Source organism: Panthera tigris, chromosome A1 (genome assembly GCF_018350195.1).
Source record: "Panthera tigris isolate Pti1 chromosome A1, P.tigris_Pti1_mat1.1, whole genome shotgun sequence".
Taxonomy (NCBI): Eukaryota; Metazoa; Chordata; class Mammalia; order Carnivora; family Felidae; genus Panthera; species Panthera tigris.
In genome coordinates, this window is record NC_056660.1 from 101,263,055 (window position 1) to 101,289,453 (window position 26,399).

General features: G+C 41.8%; 1 protein-coding gene across 6 annotated transcripts in view; it reads left to right on the forward strand.

The window, feature by feature from the left end:
• The window catches only part of CSNK1G3 (casein kinase 1 gamma 3), a 103,123-nt gene extending 83,954 nt beyond the window's left edge, over nt 1-19,169 (forward strand). For 5 of the 6 annotated variants that reach the window (XM_042982865.1, XM_042982874.1, XM_042982890.1 and 2 more), the window contains 3 exons: nt 8,199-8,305; nt 8,912-8,935; nt 18,689-19,169. In XM_042982865.1, the coding sequence (XP_042838799.1) occupies nt 8,199-8,305; nt 8,912-8,935; nt 18,689-18,743 (186 nt within the window). In that variant the 3' untranslated portion in view covers nt 18,744-19,169. The remainder of the gene's footprint in view (nt 1-8,198; nt 8,306-8,911; nt 8,936-18,688) is intronic. The other variant, XM_042982881.1, reaches the window with a different exon arrangement.
• The last annotated feature ends 7,230 nt before the right edge of the window (nt 19,170-26,399 follow it).

The window sequence follows — 26,399 nt, forward strand, 5'->3', positions numbered from 1 at the left end:
TTATAAAAATTTACACTGAGGGACTCAGAGACAAGGGTGCCTGAATTGTAAAACTTTATTATGACTCCAATTCATATCCTTGGAAAAGTTAATGGAGCAAATTACATTTAGTTTCATAACACAAACTGGATTGTGTATGTGTCTGTATATGTTTACACGTTTCTAAAATGTTCTTTGTTACAATAGCAGGTGTCTTGCTCAGTGTTCAGGGATGTCACAACAGTTAAGACACTATTAGAAAGCCTTCCCACCACTTCTGTACCATTACCACTCTTGTATTTTCTTAGTTTCTTTTTACTCTGTGGGATTCCCAGAGGTAGCTCATGGGATCTCTGGACAATCAAAGGGTGAATGAGTTTGATTGTGGGCTCATGACTCTGGTATTTTATGTTCTCTTTTTTCATATGTTCCCAAAGAGACGTTTCAACTCTGGTTCTTTCTCATCCCCTCTTCTTAAAGCTTCTCTTCCTACAGAGACTACATCTGGCTTTATCCTAATATGTAATAAGTGATCAGTTTTACTTCCTAGAATTCTGTATTCATAAGTAAAACAAAAAAATTTCACTATTTTCATTGACTTCCTAATTTATTTTACAACACTATTTAAGCTGACATGATGGGACACTAAGCCAATTTGACTCCTGTGAAAAATTTACTAGCAGAGTAAGTAGGCTCATGCCTGAATCTTGTTCTATCCTAAAATATTGACTTCATTTATGCTCTGTGTCCTCCCCACTTAAAAAGTTGAAAAAGTTACAACAGGACACTTGTGTAATTGGACTAATAAAATTGTAATCTAAAACTAGTAATAAGAGGAAAGAAAGGTGCCTAAAATCCGAGGTAACGTGATAATTATAATAAATGAATACTACGTTTGTTTCTGAACAAAGGAATCTTGTCTGATAAAGGGAAGAGATAAAGAGAAAAACCTTTTTGTTAATACACAAGTGTGAGGATAATTTGCCTTGAGATTCTTTGTGTGATGATCATTACATGACCCATTGGACAAAAGTTTCCAGTGTTGACTTCTTATGGCAAGTAAAAAATTGCCTTCAACAAATATTAAGGACATGTTATCTAGTAGTTTCTTAGGAAAGATGTTACCATAATAAGTAAAGAGCTCTCTGGTGATAAGTAAATACAGTACACATTTAGGATATTTGGAAGCAGAATCAAGAGTTACCCCAAGTGAGCGATTTGGGGCCCATGGCATTCATTCTGCACCTATTACTGCACCCTTTTCCTGGAACTCCGAACTGCTCTCAGCACGGCACCTCAAAGCATTCCAGGCTGCTTCCAGTTGACATGCAAGATGAAACCTCTTGCCATTTTGACCTACAGAAGGATCCTCACTTACTCATTATTTTGCATGTGCTTTGAATAGGAGCTGAATAGTGGAGTCCAAATGTGAACGCCTGGTTTTTCCAGAATTACTATATGCATTACAGATCAAACAGATAGGTTGCCAAGTTGATTTCACTGTGTATAAGAGCGCAAGCCCTGGAGTCAAATTCGAGTTCACATTCTATGCCTTATATTATTCATCAGTAAAACGGAAACATGAATAACGCCTCTATCTCATTGTTTTGTCATGAGAACTTAAAAAGTATTTAGCATAGAAGGTGGGGCTTATGAAATACTATATACTAGAATAATCTGTTGCTTTTTCAGATTAAGAAACTTGATTAGTGTCTGGGAAGTGAAGTCTAGTGGTACAGCCCAAAGAACGCATTGTCAAAGTGGGATTTATCTAATTTTATTCAATATCTTTAGTGTAATCATATTAATTCACTGACCAGAAGGCTCCAGCCATACATTTGATAAACTTTTCCCACTTGAGAGATTAAAAATAATATTTAAGTATCTGAGGACTTTATTTTGCATCTGTTCTTGGCTTATATGTGTTTTGGGGAAGTTCCCAGGGCAGTCAGCTTGTGCCCCTTTCTGCTTCCTTTAGAATCCTTGGTAATAAATATGGCTGAGAAACTTAGACCCATTACTTCCAGTTTCTTGGCCATGACATCATTCTGCAAATTTATGTAAATGTCTACTGGGAGGTGCTAGGCACCCTCCTGGAGTCTTTGAATAAAAAGGAGGAGTAACAGATACAAGGTGCCTGTTCCCATGGACCTTTCAGTCGATGGGGAGGGTTAATTAAACAGGCCGTGTGATAAGTGGAGAAAGTACAGTGCGCTCTAAGAACGTATAGGGAAGGACCTAACTTGGATTTTGTAGGTTTAGATTTCCTGGAAAAAGCAATCTCTTTTTTACCTGAATCTGTGTTTTCACCTGTTTTTAACGTGCAGAATCAGTAGGGGTTACCGGTTGAAGAAGGGAGAAGGGTCAAGGGAAGACGGTCCCAGGCAAGAAAACAACACATGTAAGGTTGTGCAGGAGAGAGAGGCTTTACACTAAGCCAATGACTACCGTCCATTCAAGCTGGTGTGTGTGTTGAGAAATGAGACTGAGAGGTGGTCAGCAGGAGAAAAATCATGAAGGACCTAACAGGTCCTGTTATTAAATTTGTACTTTATTTGAGAATGTTGGGTGGCCGTGAAGAGATAAGCAGGGTAACCCGGTTAGTGTTTTTTTCTAAAGGAGACTTTTGCTGGAGACTAAACTGGAGAGAGGAGAAGTCTAAGGCAGGTCTGGCCGAGGGAAGTGATGGGCAGCGGAGATGAAAAGACGGGAGGGGTCTGGAGAGATACTTAGCAGGTAGAATCTAGTTTGGGGTGGGGGCTGAGGGAGGAGGTAATGTCATTTAGCCCTTTTTGATCCCTTTCTGCCTGGCGAACCAGGATCTCCAAAATGAGCTTTTATTTATTTTTTATTTATTTTTAAAAATTTTATTTACAGAGAGAATGCACAAGCAGGGGAGGGGCAGAGAGAGGGAGAGAGAGAGAGAGAAAAATCCTAATCTTCACTGTCAACACAGAGCCCGATGCAGAACTCGATCTCACGAACGGTGAGATCGTGACCTGAGCAGAAATCCAAGAGTCGGATGCCTACCCCACTGAGCCACCCAGGCGCCTCCAAAATGAGGTTTTAAAATGTACCACTGGCAGCAGGCAGTGCTCCTATCGCTTCCCATGGGAGCCATGCCAGTGGCTGTAGCATGACTCCCAGGACACCAGGCCACCTGAGAGCCTGGTCTGGAGAGTGGACAGGTGGTTTCTGCCAGAGGGAGGAAGACAAACGGTAAGGGGGCTCCTGGCAAAGTACGTGAGATGGCGCAGCTCCTGATGGTTTGGAAATCTCCTCTAGTTGTACAGCCTTGGGTTGCAGTTAAGGAACTCCGTGGCTCCGTCCCCCTCCACCCCCCGACCAGGGGGGAAGGCCAGAACCGCAAACAGTGCTGCTGTGTGGTGCAGCCAGGTCCCGGGGATGGCCACGAAAGCGTGACAATTGTCGTACCGGGCGCTGTGATGTTGTAGTCAGCGTGACTCGAAAAATACAAATGCAGGTGATGATAGCAGGAAAGAGACAAGTGTCTTTTGACAAGGTAACACGTATGGTTACAAGTCTCAGGAGTCAGTACCACATCGCAGTCAGTCCTCCGTTGTGCCCGTCGTGAATACTGATCTGTCTAAAACACTGCAAATAACCAGTGTCAGCTTTCTTCATCAAATCTTTCAAAATACGGAGGTACTGACAAGGGGGAGGAATGAGTGACCAGTACAGTCCTATCTTTCTGTCCTGTTTTCCAGGGCACTGAAATCTGCTAGGGGGAGGTTGTGCAGGGAGAGTAGTGTGCCTTCAGGAGATAAATCATTTCCAGCTCAGCTCCTGCCGTTTATCTCAGGAGACTCTTTGTCCCGGTGCCACTGGGGTAAATCCGCATTACAGGTTTACTTTCAGATTCTGCTACCGTAACATTTCCAGTAACATCTCTAGAGCCTCGAGTACTCAAAGAGTAGAGGGCTCTGCTTAGGACTTGCATCAGCGGAAGTGAGATTGAAATCCATTTTGGTGCATCTTTGCCGAAAGTCCGTGAGGATGTCCCTGTGCCTTCAGGATGTCAGTTGGAAATATCAAGAACATCAGTTAGAACTGTCGCTCTAGGTTTTTTAGAATATGTAAGAATGTTGGTTCATGTGGTAGGTGTGAACCCTGACCAGGGTCCAGTGATCTCTTTGGAAATTGTTCTAAACTATGTCTTCATTTCTTAGTGTGCCTTCTTACAGATGACTTTTAGAAAAAGCTTAGGGCGTAAGTGAGATATATAACATTTCAATATTTCTAGTAGATTTACTGGCTGGATGGAGATCTGGTTAATGAAGACAGAGAGCCTGTACTATGCACCTGGCAGCATGCTTACCATAACTCAGATAGAAATTAGGAAGGTGGTAGGTAGTATAACTCGTTTGTATGAAGTCACTGGATTTGGAAAGTAAATTAATTGGCCTTCTAAAGTCATTGATGACAAAGGTAGCGTGTGTTGTCTTTGTACTCAAAAGTCTATGAGAAGGACTTCTTTTGGAATCAGGTATAGTGGGCAGCCCTTAAGTGAACCATCAGTTATCTCCCACACTTAGCTGCAGGCTGTTTCCACATTCTCTCCCCTTAAACTCCGCTTCATCTGGTTGCCTTGTTATTTCTTTTATTTTTCTGTAACCTCTTAAAATAGAAATTAGACTGAGTTTCTTATCACCGTGAGACTATCAGAGAACATTCCTTTAAGAACAGCAAGAACAAAACACCCTGTAAAACACCTGAGTTATTTTTTCAAATGTCAGACTTGAAAGCAGCTGTCATCTTAGATACACTTTTGTTACAAAAAATCAGCCATTGGACGCTCATATTTCGTGGACTTGTAGGTTCTAGTTCAAGTTATAATTCTAGAAATGTCACATAAATGAAATCATTCTTTAGAATTTGGTTGATAAAAATCATTTGTGTATATGTGATCGATTTAGGTCTCCAGGAATATAATGACCTAGCATTTATAATACTATGTCTTTGGGGTTTTTTTTGTGGTGTTTTGTTTTTTTGTAAAATCCCCCTTTGCAAAAAGACCTTAGTTTTCTTAAGTGAAAGCAATTTTACTGCCCTGACATACTCTTATGTCACCGGTATTAAGTAGGCTGCTTTTATAGGAGAACTCTGTTACCATGTTGCTTCTCTTCTTAGCCTGGGATGTTAGCTTCTACTTAGAGAGTTAGGGAATCTGGGAAAGCAAAGAAAAATTACATTAAAGAAGGACATAATGGAAGATGTTATTTCCTTCTGGTCTGGTTCTGGTTGACCACGTGGAATGAGATTGGAAACATTTCAGTAGAATAAAGCTAATTAGAGTCAGGTATGACTGTGTGTGAACTGAAGTAAGTCGGATTATATAGTCAGCATGCTCTTACGGTTGCTCTTGCTGGAAATTTAGAATACGTGAGGTGTAAATTTTCAATTATGCCACTTAAAGTAAGGGAAGACATGTTCGAGGAGCTGCCTGTAGGTTGAGACGGGACCCGTCCAAGTGTCTAGGGCTCTGGAACACAGAGAAGGAAGAGAAACCTGTGACTATTACGTGGAGAGAAGAGCAGTGGAAATTGTTCAGTGAACTGTTTATCTTCTGTATGCAAAGCATCCTGAAAATTACAGGTAGTGGCGAGTACAAGAGTGTAAGATAAGAATCCTGCTCTCCTTTGTAATTCAGTGTAGGAACTCTGACGTTGTAAAAATTAAGAATAAAGAGCTTAATTACGTTTGATAATTAGAGCAAATAGCGACTGTTACGTGTTTTCAGAAAGAGGGAGAAATAAAGAGAAAAAATTGCCTTGGAACTCAGTAGAATGCCAGGAAGGAGGAAGCTGGTGTCTCAACAGAGGGGCAGACTTAGAAACAAATGGGAGTGTTTCTCTCCTTGGGTTGGCCACGGTTTTCAGCCGTGGCCACAAATGTAGTGTTCATTTGTAGGTAGTAGGTCCACATAGGATATAGGAATCTCAGCCTCCATGATTCCTGCGTTAATCTAGATTTGTAGGTTGACGCATAGTTGCTTTTCCTGGCATGTCGTGACCTCTTATTAAGAACATGTGACCTAGTGAAGTTTCAGTAAAATGGGGGCTCTGTAAATGGACCCAGTAGCCAGCTGTCAATGTGGTGTCCAGGCCCATGATACGTTAACATTATTTTTCTTACGACGAGGTCAGGTGGGGGAAGCAGCAGCCTGATTCTTCGGTTTTGAGCCTGGAGTCCAGTCTGGGAAGATGGTAGGGGTTACTGGAAATTGGAACCGTAGATACAGGAAGAGAAGCACATTTAAGAGGGAGTATGAGAGGTTCGATTCTGGAAGTACTGAGTTTGAGGTACCGAACTTGGTCCGAGTGAGTGTGTGGGTCAGTGGTTGGCTCAGCAGGTGCTTTACGTAGGGGTTGTGGCTGAAGCCACGAATGCAGGCAACACTGGCAGAGTAGTGGTGGCCGCCATTCATGGAGCTCGTATTACATGCCTGCCACTGCGGTTTACATAGCGATTCCGTTTCATCCCCGTATCAGTCTTGTTAAATAGGTATTCCTGTTTCCCATTTCATAGTTGAGCACACTGAAGTTCAGCACGATGACATATCTTTCCTGGGTTGCACAGCTGTTAGAGCTAACTTTTGTTTCTAGACCCATCTTACTCTAAAGTACCAACTGGTGCTAAGTGATACAGAAATGTACAGGAAAATGCGGACCGAGCAAAGAGCAACTGAATCTATTTTCTAGGAATCGGTAACCTTTAAGAGCAATCTTAATAGAAATCTGATGTAGGGACAGAGTACAGATTGTAGGAAGTTAAGGAATGAGCGAATGGCAGATGAAAGTGTTAAGACTGTTGTTTTGAAGAAGTTTAGGGGAAAGCAAGAAATAGGATAGTAAGATGACTTTGTACGACCAAGAGGATTGGGGAGAATGTGGGTGTTTTGCCATGATTTTTATTTTGTTTCAGGATTTCACTCATCCTTGCATGCATTCATTCATTTATTTCAACAAATATGTATTGACTTCTTATTCTGTGCCAGGTGTAGCGGGTAGATATAGAAGGGAGCAGTACAAAATTCTTGCTGTCATGGAGCAGGAGGAGGTGGGAGTGGGTGTCAGTCCACATAATCAGAGGATCACCTCTGAGTAAATGCTATACAAAGAGTTAGCAGTAGAGTATAACGTGACATAGTGTGTCTGAATGGAAGTCTTAGATTGTGTGACGGAAAAGGCCTGCTTTAGAAATGTTCTCTGAGAATCTGAAAGATAGGAGAATGGCCATTGAGCAGGAAGAGAGTTCAGGCATTGAGATGATACCAAAGCCTTAAGGCAGGAATAAGTTTGACATACTGGATGGAGGCTAGTGAACAAAGGAAAAGGTAATAGGAGGTCAAGGGGTAGGCAGGGTTCAGACGTGGCGCTTTGTAAATTGGGGTAAAGAATATGGATCTTTATTTTAAGTGAAACGGGAGGTTGACCCTTGAAAAGATTCAAGCAGATAATTATATGTGATCTGATTTCCATCTTAAAATGAGCGCTCCGGTTGTCATGTGGCCCGTCCATTAATGGAGGGTAGGGACAGGTGAAAGCAGGACTAGTTAATAGGTTGTTGCTCTCATATCCACAAGAGATCATTGAGGTGGCCTGAACCACAGCCCTGGTGGTAATAGAGGTGGCCAGAACTGATTCGTCTGGGGCTGTGTTTTGGGGGAGGATTTAACAGGCCTCGCTGATGGATGAAATGTAGGGTTTCAGTCTGAGAGTGGAATCACAGTGACTCCTGGATCAGGGGCCTGACCAGCCAGGTGAAGGAGTCGGCAGGAGGCGAGGGAGACCCAAGCAGGGGGTGCAGACAGAAGCACAAGGTCTGTCGGAAGGAGCTGTATGGATGTTCACAAAGGGACCAGTTAATGCCGTAGCCAGGTGCCTAGGGAGATGGGCACACCTGGGGGAACTGATGGGACTGGAGCACAGGAATTAGCCTTAAAAATAGAGGCAAAGAGACAAGACAGAAATGTCAAGATGAAAAGGGAGTTAGTTGGAATAGCCAATATTGGATAGCCTTGATTTTTCATACAGTATTAGACCTGTTACTTTATTCAGTTATGAACAACTCAACTACATACTAATTGTTTTGTGTTCTTCGTATTAACTTTCTAATTTGCATACTTTAATCTTAATTTTTATCATTGTATAATCTGTTACTTTGTGTATATGTAATTTTTTTTTTCTTTTCGGCAGGTTGTAAGTTCGACAAATGGAGAGTTAAACACAGATGACCCCACCGCAGGACGTTCAAATGCACCCATCACAGCCCCTACGGAAGTAGAAGTGATGGATGAAACCAAGTACGGATTTGTTTTCCTTCTTTGTTCTTAAACTATGCATGTTTGAGAATTATAGTCATATACAAGTATTCCTGGAGACTTTTTTTAAGGGAATAGGTGCATGCAAAACAAGTGATATTTGTAGTTATTTTAACCACTAAGTTGAAACTAGTGCTATTTCAGTAAATAAGTTTTACAATACAAAAATAATTATTTAGGAACTGTGCTCAATTTCTTACTTAGAATTAACAGCCTGTTTTTAGCATTTTATTTTTAGGAGCGTTGATGCATGAAAATTATTTCCATAGGATAGATGCTCGTTTTTTTCTGTAAGCATAAGAATATTAATTTTATAGTATGCTGCATGTGTTCATGTTAGTTTCACAATAGTTCTTCTATGAATGTAAATGATAAAGCTGCTTGGAAAAAAATTAAGCATGAAAAACAATGTGATGTTTTCAATGTGGGCTACTTCTGATGATCTCTCTCTCTCTCTCTCTCTCTCTCTCTCTCTCTCCCTCCCCCCCCACTCCCTCTCCCTCCCTTTCTCTCTCTTTTTTCCTTGTATTTTTTTTCTTTTTCTTTTTCTTTCTTTCTTTCTTTTCTTTTTTTTTTTTTTGTGTATAGCTGCCAGAAAGTGTTGAACATGTGGTGAGTTTGCAAGTGTAGGCAGGCAGAAATAGCTCCCTTGACTGTCATTTCAAAGATTTTTGCTTTTTTAAAAAACATACCTTTCAACATAGAAATTATAATTGGTAAAAGTTGTTCAAAAACATTTGGTGTCATTTATTTGAGGTCTGAAAAGCAAGAAATAATTGTTTGAGGAGCTCTTTTGCCTGCTGCAACTTTTTTTTTTTTTTTTTTTTTTTTGCTTTAAGTGACATAGACTTGGGGGCACTTTTTAATTGAGTAGTTGATAACACCCACTCTGCTTGTGCTTGTGCATTTGTTTTGTAACACAGAGGCTTTATTTGCTGTTTAAACAGAAGGAAGTTTGAGTTTTAAGCTCTCTCTTTTCCTGTTTGTAATTTTTAATTCCCGTAGCAGATCCCCCACCCTCACCCCTGTAGTGTCACTAAAACCATATGTCATTTACTAATTGTGTTGCCATTGAATATACATGGAATACACTGATACATTTCATGATTAACTCTAGAGAGAGAGTGTTAGGGAAGTCCTCATCTAAATACTTCCTGCTACATGCAGATATTATGAAAAAAAAATTCTGTTAGTTGAATTAATGTTGAATTTAAACTATCCTCTGCTTTTTTCTTTTTTCTAGTCCTAATGCCATGTTTAAAATGTTCCTCTTAGGGCACCTGTGTGGCTTAGTCCATTAAGCATCCGACTCTTGGTTTTGGCTCAGGTCATAGTCTCGTGGTTCATGGGTTCGAGCCCCATGTCGGGCTCTGTGCTGACAGCTCAGAGCCTGGAGCCTGCTTCGGATTCTCTGCCCCTCCCCTGCTTATACTCACTCTCTCTCCCTCTCTCCCTCTCTCAAAAATAAATAAAAGCATTAAAAAAATTTTTTTTTAAAGTAAATAGAATGCTCCTCTTAGGGCACCTGGGTGGCTTATTCGGTTAACTCTTTGACTCTTGGTTTCTGCCCAGGTCAAGATATCACGGCTTTATGGGTTCAAGCCCCACGTTGGACTCTGCGCTGGCAGTGGGGAGACTGCTTGGGATTCTCCCTCTCTCCCCCTGTCTCTGTCCCTCCCCCCACTCACGCCGTGTCTGTCTCTCTCAAAATAGATAAATAAATTGAAAAAAAAAAAAAAAGATCTTGGGGCACCTGAGTGGCTCAGTCGGTTAAGTGTCCGACTTTGGCTCAGATCATGATCTCAAGTTTTGTGAGTTTGAACCTCGCCTTGGGCTCTGTGCTGACAGCTCGGAGCCTGGAGCCTGCTTCAAGTTCTGTGTCTCCCGCTCTCTCTGCCCCTCCGTTGCTTACGTGTGTGCACGCTGTCTCTCTCTCACACAAAAATATTAAACATTAAAAAGAAATTTTTAAATATGTTCCTCTTAGTTTTCAGGACAAATTTTGAGTCCACCTGGGGGTAAATAAAGAAAGTTCCTTAGATTAGTAAATTTTGGAACATTCTTTTCATATCCGAGAGGAACCTTACATAAATTTCAGAACAATGCTTATTTGCTGGCTGCAAGATCAGGAAACTTCTTTTGTGAATATTTCTTTTTCAAGAGCCGTAGTGTAGTGATCAAGTATCCATTTTTATCACTTGTGACTATGGCCCTTATTGACAGTCTGACTTATTTTAGTGGATTTGAGGGTATAATTAGCTACATACTTGGGCACTTTTACCTCAAGAATAAAAACCGCAGTTGATGTTTGTGCAGACGTAAGCTCACTTACAAAAGTAGGGTGGCAATGTGTCACGGTGGGGAGCACGTGTCCTGTGCAGGCAAGCACAGGCTGTAGAACCCTGCTTGTGTCACAGTTACCTTCTTGAAGTGTACTTCTTGTTCTGCAGAACGAGCCTATGAATACCTCCTTCGTAGGCTGTTGAGGAAACGAATGGGGATAAAGCACCGCTTGTTTGTCTGGTGCGTGGAGGGGGCTCCGTAACTATCCCCACCCTATTTATTCCTCCGCTTCCGGCTGCCAGTGACCTTCCCCATCTCTGTGTTCTCAGCTGTGTGCTTCTTCCATCAGTGTCTCATATTTTCACTTCCATACCCACCCTCTTCACTGAGACTGGCCGTTCTGTGCACACGTCGTGCCAGACACCTGCTTTTAGCCAAATCGATGACCTTTTCCCGGTTTATTTAATCACCAGTTACACTGCTTGGATTTTAGAATATCTGAAACTCCTTGCCCTTAAGTCGATTGCACACCAGCAGGGGGGATTGCAGTGTATCCGCATGCATACGTAATTTGTACATGATAACTACCATGAAAAGGTATAAAAAACCTGTAAGGGCTTACAAAGAAAAGGCTTACTTACTGCCAGGGTGATCAGAGCACGCTTTCTGGAGGTGGCTTGGAAGAATGGCATGGTGATTTATTTCGCTGGGATGGGTGTGGGTGTATATGTTGTAGGTTTGCGTTTCTATCTGTAGGTGTTAGAAGATGAGAAAAAAAGCAAGTGTTGTGGGAAGGTTCTTCCTGAAGGAAGGGTCCTCCGTTGCCTGGAGATTTGAGTCCAGGTTCCTTGGCATGGTTGGCCCCAGGCCCTTCATCCCCCTCCTAGTCTGGCCTCTGCTCATCCTGGCCAGCCCCATTCTCCATTTTGAACACTATTCTGTGGGTTCTTTCAGTCTGCTGTCGGTATATTGTTCTCTTGACCTCTCTCCAGCTTCTTGAAACTTCTTGAATTTCTTGAAAGCAAGACCTTTTTCATCTTCAGATCCCCAGTGCCTAAGACAGGATGATGAGTTGTTACTAGATAATTGCAATTACATAATGTGGTGTATCCATACAATGGACTGACCATTGTTTGCTGGCCACGTACGACACCGAAATCAGGCACGTGATGCTAAGTGAAAGAAGCCAGGCACAAAAAATACCCCAGGATTCCATTTTTGTGAAATGTCCAGATAGGTCAATCAAGAGAGGAATCCAGTCATTGCCCAGGGCAGGGGAGAGGGGGTGGGAGTGACTGCTGATAGGTGAGGCTATGCGGTTTCTTTTGAGGGCAGTGAAAATGTTTTCAGGTTTGATTGTGGTGACGGACGCAGGGCTCTTTGAATATATTAGAAACCACTGAATTGTACGCTTTAAAAGGGTGAGCTGTATGAGATTTGAGTTGTATCTTAATAAAGCAGTTATTTAAAAAAAAAAATGGATAGCAACCCATGATTTCAGTAAAGCCTTCCTGCAGACGGGCTACAGAAATCCTCTGAACTTCCCTGCCTCGTCACTGGCTAAAAACTCTTTCAACACCTCGCATTGGTTTCCCTTTAATCAGGGTGACTGTTACATTCATACCTTCTTAGTCTGTAGTGAAGACACGTGAGTGTGTTTTTTCCTAAATTGCATCACCTGTCGAGAATTCTCTTCCACACTGCGTTTCCAGCTTCCCCTCTTTCTTCTTCTCTGTGACTGACAGAGATCGCCCTCACCCCACCCTATTGATTATAATTTATTTTACATTGGGCATTTTATTTATTTTTGAGTATTTATTTTGAGAGAGAGAGAGAGAGAGAGAACAGGGGAGGGGCAGAGAGAGAAGGAGAGAGAGAGAGAATCTGAAGCGGGCTCTGCACTGTTAGTGTGGAAGCCAACTTGGGGCTCGAACTCACAAACGGTGAGATCATGACCTGAGCCGAAATCAGGAGTCAGACGCTCAACCGACTGAGCCACCCAGTGCCTCTGGATATTTTCGAGTCTCGAGGTTCGATACGTGATTTCCCAATGATGGAAATTACACTGTTGTCCAGCACATTAAATGGCTCCTTCGTTAGTGATGAGATTTCACTTTCTTCACTGTATCAGAGAGTTTTTTGTTTGTTTTTCAAGTTCGGTGATACAAATGGTAGCACCCTTATCTTTCCCTCCAGGAATTTAGGAACACAAGGCTTCTTCTGGTTTAGTTACTGACTTTTTAAGTATTATGCCATTGTCTTTTTTCATCTCCTTTACTGTCTTTCCCTTTTGCAACATTTGCCGAACAGTTACTGCATATCTGGTAATGTCACGATGAGGAGGAGAAGTCAAGGCCCTGCTGTTCCCTTAGAAAAGATAGCAAGTACCCAGTAACTGTCAAGTGGTAGTCCTCAGTCCTGGCTTTGAATCACAAGCATCTGGGGAGTTGGCAGAATAGGCCAGCCCTCAGGCTGTGCTATCAGTTTCCGATTTCATTGGTCTGTGGTGGGGGTCCGGTTGGCAGTACTTTTAAAATGCTTGGAAGCTGATTCTAAGGAGCAACCAGGATTGAGAATCATTGGCCTGATACAAGGTATTCCAGGATTGGCCTCTAGGATATGGTGTTACTGGATTGAAGAGACTGGAGTGTGCACTTCCAGCTGAGAGATCAGAGACATCTTCCTGGGTAAGGGCACATGGGTCCCGGTTCTCGAAGATGAGTAGATTTGGCAAAGGAGTTGGATGCAGGAGACAGGGAGAAGTGGCCGAGCAGCACGGGAGCGAGGAAAGAATGAGGCAGGTGAGAGGAGTAAACCCAGGCACGTACAGAGTGTGTGAACGCATCACAGTGGGAAGTCGTCTAAGTGCCTCATCGCAAAGGACTTTTGTAGGCAAGTAAAAAAAAAAAAAAAAAAAAAAAAAAAAACGACGTGATCGGTTCTCAAGACAGAAGAGCAAGCTGTGGGTTTTAAGCCAAGAAATGGTACCATCAGATCGAGCCTTGAGGCATTTAGTTGGGCAGCACTTTTGAGGCTTATGTCATTTCCTGGGGCTCATTACATTCTATAAAATCCATCCGCCCTCCCTCCTTCCCTCCCTTGTGTCGTATGGGCTGCCTGGACAGGAAGCTTGATGCAAGGTGAGACCAAGAGGGGAGTGGAAATAGATTAGAACCCCATTGTAAGAGCTGTGTGGGCTTAACATCTAGACCGTGGAGAACCATGGGTGAGATAGTAAAGGCAAAGGGCAAGGTCATCTCTAGGAGACAAGTTTGGATGATACACTGGGGAGAAGAAGAGACTTAGGCTGGATGTGTGTTAAGAAGCTCTTAGCAGTGGTGGAGGCCACAGGTTCTGGAGTAAGCTGGCACGAGAGGATGGCCCAACTTTGAAAGTCATTTCAGACTTGAGGGACCGATTGCCCGTGGATGGAGAGGAAGAAGTTGAAACTGAGGATAGATCCGTGGTTCCCAGTTAGCGTGGTTTTGTGGATGGACATGGGCTTCTGTCTAAACTCTTCTTGCTTAACTGGTCAGTTCGCATGTTTTCCATAAGGGATCCAGATATATGAAAGTACGTTTCATTTATAGATCTGAAGGGAGAAAATCTTTTGTCAAGGAATTAAAGATACGTGTATACTCATCGACCCCGATAAGGAGAGCCTAGGCTCCAGAGTCCTAAGTGGGACGGGTCCAGCAGGTACAACACAGTCTCGCAACCAAAGGTGGAGACAGTGAGTTACTGCTGAAGGGACAGGTAGGAACTTCAGATCCAGACAGAGCAACATGGGTCATTTTCTGGGTAGATGTGAGAAGAAAGGATATGATGTGAATCTCGGAAGACAGTCACATCCTAGAGGAAGCAAAAAGGCATTGAATAAAGGGGAATTGGCGGTATAATGTCCCAAGCAATGCCTTGTCCCTTGTGTTTTCCTCATAGTTGAGGACTTTGATCCATTATGATTTCCCGTTTACTACCTAAACAGTATTTATAGCGACAACCCTCAAGTTCATCGGAAGCAGCATTTACCATTTATTTCCAAAGAATTTAAGAGTAGAGGTGTGGCTTCAACGCTTTTAGGCTAGCTATGGAATCATGTGAGAAGCATGAGCCTGACCTGGGAGAGCATATTAGCTTGCTGGAACCACATAGGCATAACCAAGAAAGAGCCAAGAAAAAAAGAAGCATTGACAAGAACATGATTTAAATGTCTGGTAAGCTTAATCCATTTCCCCAGGGTTGTCAAGAGTGGAGATCTGAAGAGACTGCAAATGAGGTGTAGACTAATAACATAAGAAAATAGAGCCCCTGAGCAGCCTGGACAAAAAATGGACTTAAAAAATGTAAGGGTGTGGCTAATTTTCTAAGGCCAGCTACTTGAATTTAGTGACCAAAAGAGCTCGCTCCCCGCATCTGTGAGAACTTGTGTATGTGCACATTCCTGCAGTATTGGCTGTTATTTGCAGTTACTGTTAGCAATAACTTTTTTCCTCTTTCAGCTGTACCAAGGGTTAAAATCACATGGCCTCTTTTTACACATTTGCCTGCACTCATATAAATTGATGCCTTGGTGGCCACTCAGTGTCTCCAGCCCTCAGCTCATAGATTCTGGTCCAAGGACTCACTGGAGGTGGAGAAGCTGGAGGGGGGACCTGGCAGGTGCCATGCAGACAGAGCGGTGCCACTTGGGATTAGTCTCCTTGAAGAATCTGGCGCAAACCGCTTTTCCCCAGAAAAGCTTCCACAGGCACCAAAGTCTGCATTCAGTGAGATTTCACTAGGGCTTGTGGGCCCCAGGTAAGAACTCTCGCTTTAGAACATGCTTTGGAATTTTGACTCGGTTCTTAGGCTAGGAGTTGCATCTCTGAGGCAAGTCCTCCACTTTTTATTCGATAAAGATTTTGGGGGGATTTTTGTGCCCATTTGTGGGGCGTATCTGTGAGTAACCCCTTAAGAAGCTTACATTCAGTGTAAGATAATAAGAAAATAAATAAGATAAATTCAGATGAGTCCTGAGGGCGGGGGAGGGGGCGGGGGGGGGGTGGGGGAAGCAACGTAAAATGGTCACGTGACAGAGTGGCCACGTGGGAGCAGCGCTGTTTTAGATTGAAGGGAATTGACACGAGACCCACTTTCTTAATCACTAAGACTGTAAATCATCCGTTTTGGTAATGAGCTTTAAGAAACCAGCCACAGGTTAAGCATCAGTTTTCTTCTCAACTTCTACAACTGTAATTCTACTTCTAGAGCATCTGGTCTATGTGGATGCATTCATATTGCATGCAGCAATGCTGCCCTCTGGTGGTAGTGAGTTAAATAGCATGCCAGCTTCCCTGGCAAGTCTTGTTTCAACGGTGTGCTCTTTACTGGTGGGATTTATTTTTTAAAAATAGATGTCTTTTTAAGATTGCTTTTTAATTTAAAAGGTCTCTACAGTTATGATTCATTTGAAAATTTTATTTAGGCTCAAGTGAATGCTTGGGCTGGTTTTCTGTGTTAAATAATACATAATTGAAGGAAAGATTACCTAAGAAATAGGAAGAACTTAGCTGTCTGGTGAATTAGAAAGAAGATTAATGTCACTAGGAAAACAAGTCAGACATGGTGAATTGCTAATAATAGAAGTGTGAGAAATATGGAACTTGTTGGTCAAAATATGTATTGCTTTAAATTCCCTGCACCAAAAGGCTCGTTTAAAACAATTTTTAAACACTTCTTAGAACACCTTTTCAGCAGAAAACTTTTAAAAGATTGTAGTTTGGCATTTGAAAAGACAAATGACAGTATTTAAGAACAGTGAACATTATCAGAACTTTATACTAAATAATAAATATCTATTGAAATGTGATCATGTTCTTAAATTTAATATTCTAAGTCTTTGGTCTCTTCTCACTATCAATTAAAAAAAATTTTTTTTTACAAGATGAACATTTTATGACTCTTTTCTAAGTCCTTTATTAAAATATCTTTTTTTTTGACTAATGGTTTTCATCTCTAACACTTTGACTTAAATAACTTTTTTTTCACTTTTTTATTTGAGAAAATGTATATGTATAACACCCATTTGAGAAAGTATTTAGGTAGCTGATAGTTACAAGACATTTTTATAAATCCAGGAAAAATCCATTGTACCTAGAGCCTTCTTTTCTAGAGGTAGCTCTTTTCAAGACCGTTGATGGGGTAATTTCTCTCTGGTTCCTCTGGTGGTCACCTCAGAGTAAAATTCATAAAGATTGATAGCTGCACATATTTCTAGTTGAATCTTTACCCACTGATATATATAGTTTTGAATTATTCACGCTCCACGGTCTAATCACTATGTGCGGTTTGAGTGGGGTTAAAAAAACACAATCGTGTAATTTGGTTTTGAATGCCCCATAGTGATTTCATAGTCATGCCGTAAATCTCGATAAATGGTCTGAAATTATTTTTGACCAACGATAATGTGGGTGGAGCAATTATGTAATTTAGCCAGACAGTATGGGTTCCTGTTTACATTTCTTTCGCAGAAAGATAGAAAAGATATCCGGGAATTATTTCATCTTCCACCATATTTTGCTGGATAGGACACTTGAAGTTATATGGTCTCCGTTATGCTTAGCTTGAAGCCATTCGTGGACTATCCTTTTATGCAGGCGGGCTGCTAAGGATTACAGGAACATCTTTATAAGGTCACATTGTGTTCCGGCTTTGAATTGGCAGTATTGTGTTAATTGAATCACCATGCATATAAATATTTCTTTAATTACAAAATAGGACTGACATATTTGTCTACGCACACACATTGGACTTCAGTGGAAAAATGGAAGCCTCTATATGCGTTGCCTGTCCCCTTGGTATTCTGATAGGTGGACTTTGTGTTCCGTGTGGCAGAGGAAAACAGCCAGACCTTTATTTGAAGGAATGCCAGGCTTTTCGAGTACACATATGCGTGTATTTTGTTGTTGTTAGTTGCTACTCAGTGTTTCTCGTTTAACTTTGACTTTGTACCACCCTCGCCATTGTTCTTCACGTGTTACATGTGCTGTCTTCTCATGACGAGGAGAACTTACTGTGGGAAAAACTAGGCCTGTGAGGGGTCATCTCTAGAGTTGTTTTTTACCTAGGAATAAAAATCAGCATGCTGTTCCCTCATAGTCTACAAAACTGAGTCACCTCAATTGTGCTATTTTAAATGTTCAGCGTAATTTTTACCTTAATTTGCCTACGATGAGCTTGACCTTAACCCTTACAGAATTAAAGGAGGCAAGTCTTGACATATTTTATTTTCTCACTTCCAGTTTGTAAGTGTGGTGGAAAATGTTTGTTGAAGAGTGTATTTGGGATTCCTCTTCTTCCTTTTGGAATCTAAACTAATTCTTGCTGGAAATAAAATCCTCACTCTTAGGATCATTATTGGTTTTCTTTTTTTTTTCCTTTTCTGTTTATTCATTATTTATTCATTATTTATTTATTTAATATAATTTATTGTCAGATTGGCTACAGTGCATACCGTGTGCTCCTGGTTTTGGGGGTAGATTCCTGTGATTCATCGCTCACATACGACCCCCAGTGCTCGTCCCCACAAGTGCCCTCCTCAATGCCCGCCAACCCTTTTTATTCCTTTTCTAATTCTAACTCTAGTTCTGACTCCCCTTATGCATTCCGTCTCTTTCTTCCTGGTCTTAACAATCAGATATAAATATCAGGGAGAAAGGGAGAGAGTGCATAAGGTGAATTTTATAAAAGCACGCCATTGCCAGAGGTTAATGAGTATTCAGAATAGAATGCAGTGGGGTCAGCGAGGATTCACAGTCCCGTGGCTTCTCCGTTAGGCTTGGTGCAAAGCCTTTTCAATTTAGCGGCTCCTTTTAATGTTGCATAGAGTGTCTTGCTATGTTCCTAAAAGGCACGTTGATGACAAACTAGTGATAACTCTGCCGTAGTCTCACTAATCTGTTTGCTTCCTTGGCATGTTCACTGTGTATCTTGCATTAGCGTGTTGCTTTCTATGACCATTGAAATTAATAGGCTAAATTCTGCCTTTCCTTGGCGACCTTTTAGTGCTTTCATAATAAAAGAAGTGTTTCCCTCCGCCCGCAGGTGCTGCTGTTTTTTCAAACGAAGGAAAAGGAAAACCATACAGCGCCACAAATGACTCTGGACACAGACAGATCATGGGGAGTTACTTACGTGTTCATCTGCTGTCTTGTGATTAAAAATCATCTCCGTAGTGACCACATACATTTTCGAGGACTCACTCGTAGAAACAAAAATGTCATACATACTTTCATACTTCATTTTGTGGTTGTCTTACATTCATATTTTTTTCTAATTTAACTTTTATGGAAGCTTTAAAGTTTTGTCGAAACATGAGTGCTTTGCCCGTCGATGAACGGAATGGACCAATGAGGTGGTGTCGATGAATACCGTTCTAAGGACATTTTTCAGAAGCTCTCCTCCTGTTGTAGAAAAAGCAGTACAGTATCTTCAGTGTCAGCCAGTTATATACCTGATCTGGTTTTTGATAACTTCTGTAAGAGCATAATCAAACAGGAATGTCCCTCCTCCCCCACCGCCCCCCCGCCCCCCCCCCCGCCCGGTGGATGGTGCAACAGAGAAGACACCGTTGCCCCAAAATGTAAAAGAAGTTATTTTACGGGACGTTCCTTTCTTGTGTGGCATCTGCATCGATTTCAGTATTACTGACGGTACGGCTGTGCGTGAGTCATATTAACATTCTCTCTGTGAAATCATGGTACAGTCACTGCCCAGAGGTACTGAGGAAAAACGCTGTCGGGGTGCGGCCGATGGTAGGTGGTAAAATGGAATCACGAGTCGCGTGGTAAATACGAGCTCTGCTTTTGTTGCACCACTTTGTGAAGTTCAGTGTTGCTGAAGTGGCAAAAGCGCTTTTTTTAAAAGAAGAAAAAAAAAAGCAAAATATTTGTATAATGTAACTTTATGCTTCCAGATAATAATGTATGTTAGACAGCAAGAAGCGAATACTTTGAGAAATGAAATATGTTGGAGTTTTGTTTTTGTTTTTGTTTTTTTTTAAAATACACTAAGGAGAAGAAATAAATGTGAATCTCATCGCGATGTGTAAGGTTGAAGTCTGAGGAGATCCCACGGAAGCCTCCTGCTGAATGATTACACTCTCCCTTAAGCAGAAAACTTCGATGTGCCATGCAGTGGTGTCTGTTTGTTAATTATTTGCTCTTTGATTAAAAAAAAAAAAAAAAAAAGAAAGGACCCCCAGCAATAAAGACTGGGTCACTCTCTTGCCCTCTGTGCACATTAGCCTCTTGTATTCAACTTTGCTGGTTCTCTGGAATTTTCCTACCTTTTAGTATAATTTTGATGAGTGAGAACTATTTTGGGAAGGATGGGTCAGGTGCTTTGCCTCCACAGTCTGTTGAAGTGCCTGCATATGAACAAAGTTAATCGTTCTGCACAAACAGGAAGCCCAGTCTGCTCTTTTAAGTGTGCTTTGTTTGAAGCCATAAAGATACAGGTGTATTTGGTCACATTCTGCCAGCCAGAAGTTTCAAGCAGAGTTAAAACAAAACGACTGGCCAGAAAAAGAATCATGTTTTTCAGATCGCACACTCACCTTTCATTTATGAAATTGTTACTTACTCTTCCCACGCAGCCCTTCCTTTGTCTTCAGGCAGCATGCCTTCAGGCGTGCTTATTTATTTTTCTCGTCGCAAGGTAACATTTAAAATGTGTAATGAAAGTAAATAAATTACCTTTTTGACTTCCTTATTGCATTTACAGGGATTTGATTGTATCCGTAATTTATTTTTCTTAGTAGCCACAAGTTCCGTGTATCGTTTTTGCTGAATTAGGTGCCCACACAGATACCGCAAATCGGGACATTGTTTATCATCGTTGCTCTGAATCCTGCGATCGTTTCAAGTTCTTGATTTGAAAGGCCCACACTCAGCCTAGAAGGCATTTGCTGTATAGTTTGGTCAACAGTTTTCCATTCTGTCTGTCTGTATACTGTCATGATGTCTCAAACGACAGGAGTTCCATACTGAGGTTTTCTTTTCGTTTTGCCTTGAGCAACCTAGATGGATGTTTTGGCCGTTATAATGTGAAACCACTTCTTTCTTTACAGTATTTGACCAAATTTGTGTGTCTATGATATTTGTAAATACATGCGATACCTGTATTTCTTATCATAAGCCTATTTAGTTTTATTCTCAGTAGGGTTTTTGGACTGTACAGTGTTTATATGATCTGAACTCCTTATACATAAGAAGGTGTGTATATTAATCCAATTATGGACTTAAAATATTTTAAAAGTATAAATACCCTTATTTGCTGCAAAGACCAGTGTGCAGACATTTGCTTTCTAGCAATATTTTTAAGTGCTCCATTTTAACGCCAAGGAGAGAGTCTTCTGGCGACACAAACTGGTCGGTAATAGGTGATGCAGGTATGTTCAGGTTAAGCCAACAATGTTTTGCATTTTTATGCTTCTTTTCTGTCAACACTAATGAAGTCAACATTGCCTGAATGTCTGAATAATGAAACACATCCCTGTTTAAAAGTATGTAACTGAAAAAGAAATAAAAAATAAAGGTAGTTTTTTTAAACTTGCTTTTTCCCCCCTTCCTCTAATCGTGGGTATAGTGATGCTACTCGTACGAATGTAAGGTAGGAATTGAAAATCTCCCGATTTCCACTTGGTTTCGCCTGTGTGAGATGCAGAGCCGAAGGGAGGGATAGGCTCTAGGGGTTTGCATCTCTGTTAGGATTTTGCCTTGTTGGAGCCCCATCCTAAGAAGTACATACCAGGGAGTATCTGAGCTTTGTTTAATGAGAGTTCAAGAAAAATCCTTCTACACTTCCCTGAGCCACTTGATAGAGCACTTAATTAAAACTAATGCCGCTAATAAACCAAGGAAAAGAGACAGAATCGTTTTATTCCCTTTTAAAAATGAAGTCATACTCGGGTGTTCACAGAAATGAAACCTCATCCGTCCAATTTTAAGTGGATGACTTTGTCACTGCAGAGGGAAAGCACAGACCTGTGACAGTGTCTCACAGTTTTGTCTTGTGCCTGGTGCTTTAAGGAGTCTCCCCAAACGGTATTCGTGGTGCCGGGCTGATCGAAAGATGCTGCAGGTAAGATAAGGCAGAGCAGCACACACGAAGCACCAGCATTCGGAGGCAGTAGAAGGAGCTGGAGAAGAGAGCCGGTGGTCAGAAGGCGCTGTGTAGAAAAACCCGATTTCAGATGGGGGTTCAGTCTGAACGATCCCGTGAGCTGAATCTGCCGGCACCTGTGAATTGCCCGTGGCTTACGCAGGGGGGTGGACGTTCTCACACGTAACTGAAAAGACCAGTGCGAGCCCTGGCTTCAGACGTACTTGATCCCGGCGGAGAGTCAGGAATCGGTCCCTCTCCGTCTCTCTTTGGTTTGCTCTCTGCTCTGCTGTTTTCATCACCGGGGAGACTCTCCATGAGTGATAGTAAAGCGACCCCCCAGCAGCTTCGGACTCGCGCTTTCTTGGTAACCTCAGCCAACACAGGGCAACATCTCTGAGCGGTTGCGACAGGATCCTAAGACTGACCTTTATTGCTTGATTGGTTCGCAGGCCCACCCCTGAGCCAAGTCCTATGGCCAAGGGAATGCTGTTTTCCCACCGTCAGAGGACACTTTGGACTGAGAAGTGAGGTCCAAGGAGGTGTTACCCGAAGGGAATTGAGGGCATTGTTGCCAGAAGTTTAGGGTGATCGGAAGCCGTGCAGGCAAAACCCACAGATCGTCACCGTTTTGGTGAGAAAAAGAAAACTGCAGCCGGAAGGCACCCCTCGTGATTTTAAGTTAGAAAAACATTTTTATTACTCTGAATGTGTTCCTAGAAGTTACACGTAGTGAGTGAGTGCATTTGAAAAATGTTCTAGACTCAGGTAAAAACAGAGGTCGTAAGTACCTTAAATGGGATGTTTCTGTTCTTGCCTCGTGTTTGAGGGTTTGTGCTAGAGCTGGATTCATAGAGTAAAAAGCTGATTTTTCTACGAAGAGTAAAAATAAGTGGAATTATAAAGTTCTGCGGACATTCAGGAGAACTAGTTTCTTCTCTGCCTGCGTCTCAGGCAGAGCCGCCTGTTACTTTCTTAGGAAATTTACTTCGTGAGAATACATGGGTCGTAACCACATATATACTTACTTACGTGTAGAAGTATTATCCAGTAGTGTTGCTGGGATATTAAACTGCTTTTGCTACAAAGAGCAGTTGTTCACGGGGATGTTCACCATATCACAATTGTATTTAAATGTAAAAACACCCCCCGCACTGCTCTAGACTGAGGGTTGGCACATTTTTGTCAAGTTCAGGCTTTGTGGGCCAAGAGACAAAAAAGGATCTCCTATACTCCTGTAACTGGAAAGAAAACAAATTTCCACTAATGTTTCTATTGATGAAATCCAAACTATATATTAATACCTGAGAACACTTTTTTTCTTTGTGATACAAGTTTACTAATGATAAGAGCTGGGTTATGTTGAGGGGATAATATTTCACTTAATTGGGGTTTGAAGTCATGGCAAATGTTCATCTGTGACACCGATTCATAATGGGATTTTACCTATTTCCTCTTTGAAAATGGCTTCACGCAGGTAGATAGTACCAAGTAATGTTATCAGTCCTCACATGTATGATTTTAATTGAGCGGATTTATCATTTGGAAGGTATCTATAGCATTCCATTAGATTCCACTTTTGACATTTGCCTTTTGGTGTATCATTCCTTTGCACGTATAATCACGTCCTATTAAAGCCTAAGTAAATGTTCTTCAGTGCTACAATTAGATGGCTTTTGAAGACGGGAATATCCTTTGAACTCACATTGAGACCCAAAAGTCCGGCTGGAACTGTAGCTGAGTTTGGAAAATAGATACACTGCAAATTTGTGTGGGAATGGACCTTTGGCTCCCTTTGAACTTGTGACAGCGTGTGGGAAGTTGGGTCAAGCAGGTTGACACCACTTGTCATTTACACGTTAGCCGTCCCCACATTGACTTGGCTGCGTGCGGTGTCCGTGTCATGGAAGTGCTATTCTGCCTTGTCACTTTCAGTTGAGTTTCTTAAGAAACATGATCACATCTGCAGCACAAGCAAAATTCAGGGTTCGTGTCTAATAGGCAAATGTGGCGCTCACTCAGAAAATTTTGTCCTGGTCCTGAGCGGAAAACATCACCGTAAAACTTGACCACGGCCATCACAGTGCTGCGTCGCTGGGCAAGTCAGGATACTCCGTTTGTATTTCGGACAGAACTTAATGGAAGTGATGATGGTTGAGACCACAAGTCTGAATTCACTCTTGTCTATACTAGTTCAATAACACGACAAACGCACATATTTTCCACAGACCACCTGCTCACGAGTAATATAAAATACATACATGGACCTTAAACGTTTTACAGTTTTACAAGCTTTGTAAATGTGTGCAGGATACCTTTTCCACTCCACACGTTTTTACCGCCAAACGTTTGTGGCCACACATCTTAGCAGATTCCGTTTCATTTTGCACCGAATGGGTGTTTTCTCAAGTTCCTTAAAAATATTCGTTGATACAGTTGCTTCACAGAGGCTGTTCATAAAGGCTAGTTCTTGAGTCACTGCACGCTTAGCATTGACTTCTCTAGTAAACAAAAACTGGGCAGTGTTGAGAATGTCTGTTGACTCATCAAAGCTAAGGACAACTGCTTGAAATCATTGGCCTTGGTTTCTGGTTGACTGTCCGTGACTTCGAGGCTTCTGAGCACCTGTTCTTGCTGGAAAGCTAGCGTTGAACACATTTATTTTCTCTGGACATACTTTCCGGCTGCTGCAAACAAAGCTTAGCCCACCATCAGTAAACAGCTCTGTTTGGCTAACAGTGAGCCCCTGGGAAGTAACTTCGCTTGGTTGCACCCCTTGTCCTCATTTTTTGTGTCCGTGAAGGAATTCTACTGTGATGAGCTATTCTGTTTTAAGTCTTCTAACTTTTCTGACCGTGGCTCTCCTGTGAGCCGGGGGATATTGCGATGAGTGCTCAGTCTGATAATGTCACACTAAGTTGTATTCCTTTCGCACAGCTAAAGTGTCATTGCATAATAAACACGATGCTTTGCCATATAATTGTATAACAGGTAATCCACATTTCACTGTGCCTTACAAGTGCTACACTTAAAGTTCACTCTACTTTTTTTTTACATGATTAATATGCATTAGTAATAAAAAATAGGACAATGTCTATGTGACAATATGTGTGGCACTTGAGCTGCTGTTGAATTAATAACTGCATCTTTGAGATTTGTAGTGTGTTGAACAGCAGTGTGAAGCCATGAGAATACCACATATGGTCTCTGTCACAACTATTCACCTCTGCCTTTGTAACATGAAAGCAGCCATAGACAATATGTAAATGAATGAGCATGGCTGTGTTCCAATAAAACTTTATTTGTGGACACTGAAATTTGAATTTCATATAATTCTTAACGTGTCACGAAATATTCTTTGGATTTTCTTCAACCTCTTGTAAAACCAAATACCACTGTTAGCTCGTGGACCAAATCAAAGTAGGAGGTGGGCTGGATTTGACTTGCAGACCATAGTTTGCCAACCTCTGTTCTCGTCCACATTGGACAGATTTGGCCCCTTATTTTGTTATCTAATTGAATGTCCCTACTTACCAAAAGAGAACCTATCTTCCCTTTGTAAAAGGAAGGGCCATTTGGAAATAGCGTCAAGAATTACGATGATGCTAAGAGGCACCACAGTGCATATGGGAGTTGGAAACAATGCCAGTGACATATCTGGCTTTCATATGAAGTTAGATGTTGAAGCAGGAAGGAGCATGAATTTTGAGATCAGACACATTTAATAGGATTCTCACGTCTTCACTGAACTTCTCAGAACGGTGGCAAGTTATTTGAATTCTTTGCTTCGGTGTCCTCACCTCCAACTGGAGATAATGCCTTCTTCCAGCACGGCTCTGAGGCTCAGCGGTAATATTTATAATAGCTCTTAACGCAAGGTACCTTTCACCATCCCCCTTATAACAGTTTAAAACTGAGCAACACCTTGATTTCTCATGCAGGGAATGTGCGTCTGGTCTGTAAGACGGGAGTAAGGTCTGGTGTTTATCAAATTTTGTCTTGGATGGAAGCTCTCATTCCTATCTCTTTAAAAAGACTTGCCACCTCATCCTGTCACATCACACAGCTCTCTTGCCTCACTTAATGGCATTGGTAAATTCAAAACCGTCTATGCTATGCCTTTGTTGATAAAAATGTCAGGCTGCAGAGAGCCAGGACACAAAGCCGTGTCACGTGACTGTCATCATCGCTTAAGGTCAGTATCCGTTCACTGAACCAATAACACAATCTCTAAGCATGCCAATGTATGATACTCCTCCACCAGCTTCTTACCCATGCTTTGCAGAAATCCACGGGAAGAGTTTAGTTTATTTCTTTTGTCCCATCAAAAAAAAAAAAAATAGGAACTGCATTTACTCTGTTAGGACTTTTCCTGGTCAATCCACGTGTACTGCCAATCACCATTTCTGTTTCTACTGTTATAATTTCTTTTAATGTTTATTTTTGAGAGAGAGAGAGAGACAGAGTGTGAGCAGGAGAGGGGCAGAGAGGGAGGGAGACCCAGAATCCGGAGCAGGCTCCAGGCTCTGAGCTGTCAGCACAGAGCCCGATGTGGGGCTCCATCCCACGAACCGCGAGATCATGACCTGAGTCAAAGTCAGATGGTTAACCGACTGAGCCACCCAGGCTCCCCTCTATTTCTAATATTATA